Genomic DNA, 2,726 nt, shown 5'->3' on the forward strand with positions numbered 1-2,726 from the left:
GTGCAGTGCATTATATATTTAATTGTATACATACATAGCAAAAATGTATACCATGCATGGACAGAAGTATTCGTGCACAGAGTGACTTTTGATCTTGATTACCCTTCACGGCATGTGTGTGGCCCTATGTCCTGAAACAGGTTGAACACGCCTTTCTCTGATCATGCCTGCGTCCCTACGGCCTCCACACAAACATCCCCATCAGTCTATATAAAAATTAAATGACTTTTTCTCACCTGCTTAATCTGCATTGTTTTTAATTAGCTTGCAGTCCATCTGCAGACTAGCCCAGCTGTCATTGCTGCCCTGTTAAATATTTAATCCCAACAGACGTGGTAAATGAGGTTTCCTAATGTAAGAACCCAATGCACCTTGTGGTTCTACTGTCAGAGCGATGGCCTGGTCTCTGGATGCTCATTACTCTGAGACTGCCATGTTCTCAGCCACAACGTCACAATCAATTACACCTCGCTTTGCAAACAGTTATAATGCTGGCGGGGGCCCCACTGATGTTGCCCATGCAAGTCTGCCCTGGAAAGAGGTAAGTGAACTCTCACTATTTCCTTTTCTACTAAATGCAAAGTGATTGAGTTTCTGTGACATTGCAAGACATCAGATTTGTGTGTGTGTGTTTTTAATAATATACCATTATTGTTATGAAGAGTAGATGTTTGCTTAAATCAAATTTATTTAGATTTGAGTATTTTAAAATTAAGTTTAAAATAAATAATACATACTAATAAATAAGATTTTAAAAACATAAAAAGTATATATCACAGTGCCATTAATAAATGATTGGTAAATCATTCATAAAATACTTAGGACCCATTCATTATTCTATTTATAAATGATCAATAAACCTTTACAAGATATAATTTATCAAAGAAAATATAAAAATAGCTGACAAAAAACTATGTTGTTTCAAATCTTTGTTATAAATGATAAATAAATCAAAATACTACTTCTACTATTAATACATTTTATTATTATTATTATTATTATTATTATTATTATTATTATTATTATTATTATTATTATTATTATTTACCAGAGTAAAATAGTGAGAGTACAATTTAGCTTCAGCACTTTTCAGAACTATTTACCTATTTATTTATTGATTGATTGATGATTTGTGTCATGATAAATGGGTTAAAGTTCAAAAACTGAATTCTGATACTTGCAGTTTTAAAAACATCTCATCCCTTCAACAGTGTCATACAATAAACAGACACTTTACATATAAGACAACAGTTTGTTTTTTGAAAGAGTTTCAAAAAGAATCTATTCTGAAACCATTGATTAAAAATATAATGTGCTTATGAAATGAAACCCTGCCTGAGCCATACCCTTGAGCTTTGCCAGGGAGCGAACTAAGACACATACAAATAATGTAAAATTGTGTGATTCCTGAGCTCTTTTCATGTTTGTGATTTCTTTTCTTTCCTTTTCTTTTCTGATTTTCCAGGCAGCACGGGACTCTCAGGTATGAATTCCAGCTTCAGTTTGTTTGACGGCAACCTGTCCGTGTTCGGGGGTGCAGGGGGCTTGCGGGACAGCTTCACGGTGGCTGTGGTGAAGAATGTGGCGGCCGTGCTGGTGTGGCTGCTGCTGAGCCTGACCAATGGCAGCATGGTGGCCACATTCTTGAAGCACCGGTTGTTCTACGAGGACCCGCGCTACATCCTGTTCATCTACATGGTGCTGAACGATGCCGTGCAGCTCACTCTGCTCACGGCCCTGTACGTGGTGAGCTACGCCTTCCAGAGGATCCCTGCCTCCGCCTGCTGTGTGCTGGTGCTGCTGGCCGTGCTCACCACCCGCAACACGCCCCTCATCCTGGGCGGCATGGCTGTGGAGCGTTACACTGCCATTTGCCACCCGCTGCGTTACCGACAGATCTGCACCTTGTACCGCACCCTGGCACTCGCCGCCACCATCCTGCTGCTGGGCGCAGCACCACCGCTGTCTGACCTGCTGGTCACACTGGCTGTGGAGCCGCCCAGCTTCTTCCGGGCATCTCTGTTCTGTGACCATTCACTGCTGTTCAGGGAGCCCAGCATCTATTATAAAAATTGTGCCTTCGACACCCTGTACTTCTCCTTCGTCTTCCTGACCTTGTTCTGCACCTACTTCAAGATCGTGCGCACTGCCAGGGCTGCCGCATCCACGGACTGGGCATCGGCGAGGAGGGCGAGGAACACGGTGCTGCTGCACGGCGGACAGCTCCTGCTCTGTATGCTCAATTTCGTCATGCCCTCCATGCAGGCCTTCCTGCTGATGCTCTTCCCCGGCAAGATCCTGGAGATCCGCTACGTCAACTTCCTGCTGGTGTACATCATCCCCCGCTTCCTCAGCCCCATGATCTACGGCTTCAGGGATGAGAAGTTCAGGAAGTACTGGAGCCGTCTCCTCATGTGCAGAGTCCAGGCAGTTGGGCCGGTGCACACAAACCATCAACTGTCACAGTGAGGGCTGAGGCATCTACAGGGACTCGAAATGTCGCTGCACTGCAAAGTGTGACATCCAGGTGTAAGCAGTAATTGAGCACCCAATCACACTTGATAACTGTTAATTACAACCCACTGCTTGATTTGTGTGAGGAACACAGGAGCAGCTGAGTACGGGTGTGTCATTTACGATTAGAGAGCGGGTGGCAGTGATAATTTAATGACAGCCAAGATCAAAATCTGTAATGAAACCAGCAAAGACATTCAGATTCAAATCAA

The 2,726-nt window shown here is 43.4% G+C and overlaps 1 protein-coding gene across 1 annotated transcript; it reads left to right on the forward strand.

Moving 5' to 3' along the window:
* The first annotated feature begins 1,542 nt into the window (after positions 1-1,542).
* Positions 1,543-2,469, forward strand: LOC136748811 (odorant receptor 131-2-like). The gene has a single exon (XM_066702859.1). The coding sequence runs from the start codon at positions 1,630-1,632 to the stop codon at positions 2,467-2,469; it is 840 nt and encodes a 279-aa protein (XP_066558956.1). The 5' UTR covers positions 1,543-1,629.
* Positions 2,470-2,726: the final 257 nt, after the last annotated feature.

Source organism: Amia ocellicauda, chromosome 4 (assembly GCF_036373705.1).
Source record: "Amia ocellicauda isolate fAmiCal2 chromosome 4, fAmiCal2.hap1, whole genome shotgun sequence".
NCBI classification, from domain to species: Eukaryota; Metazoa; Chordata; class Actinopteri; order Amiiformes; family Amiidae; genus Amia; species Amia ocellicauda.

Bases quoted from the DNA above. Each gene is read 5' to 3' on its own strand.
- LOC136748811 (XM_066702859.1), top strand. From the start codon at position 1,630: ATGGTGGCCACATTCTTGAAGCACCGGTTGTTCTACGAGGACCCGCGC.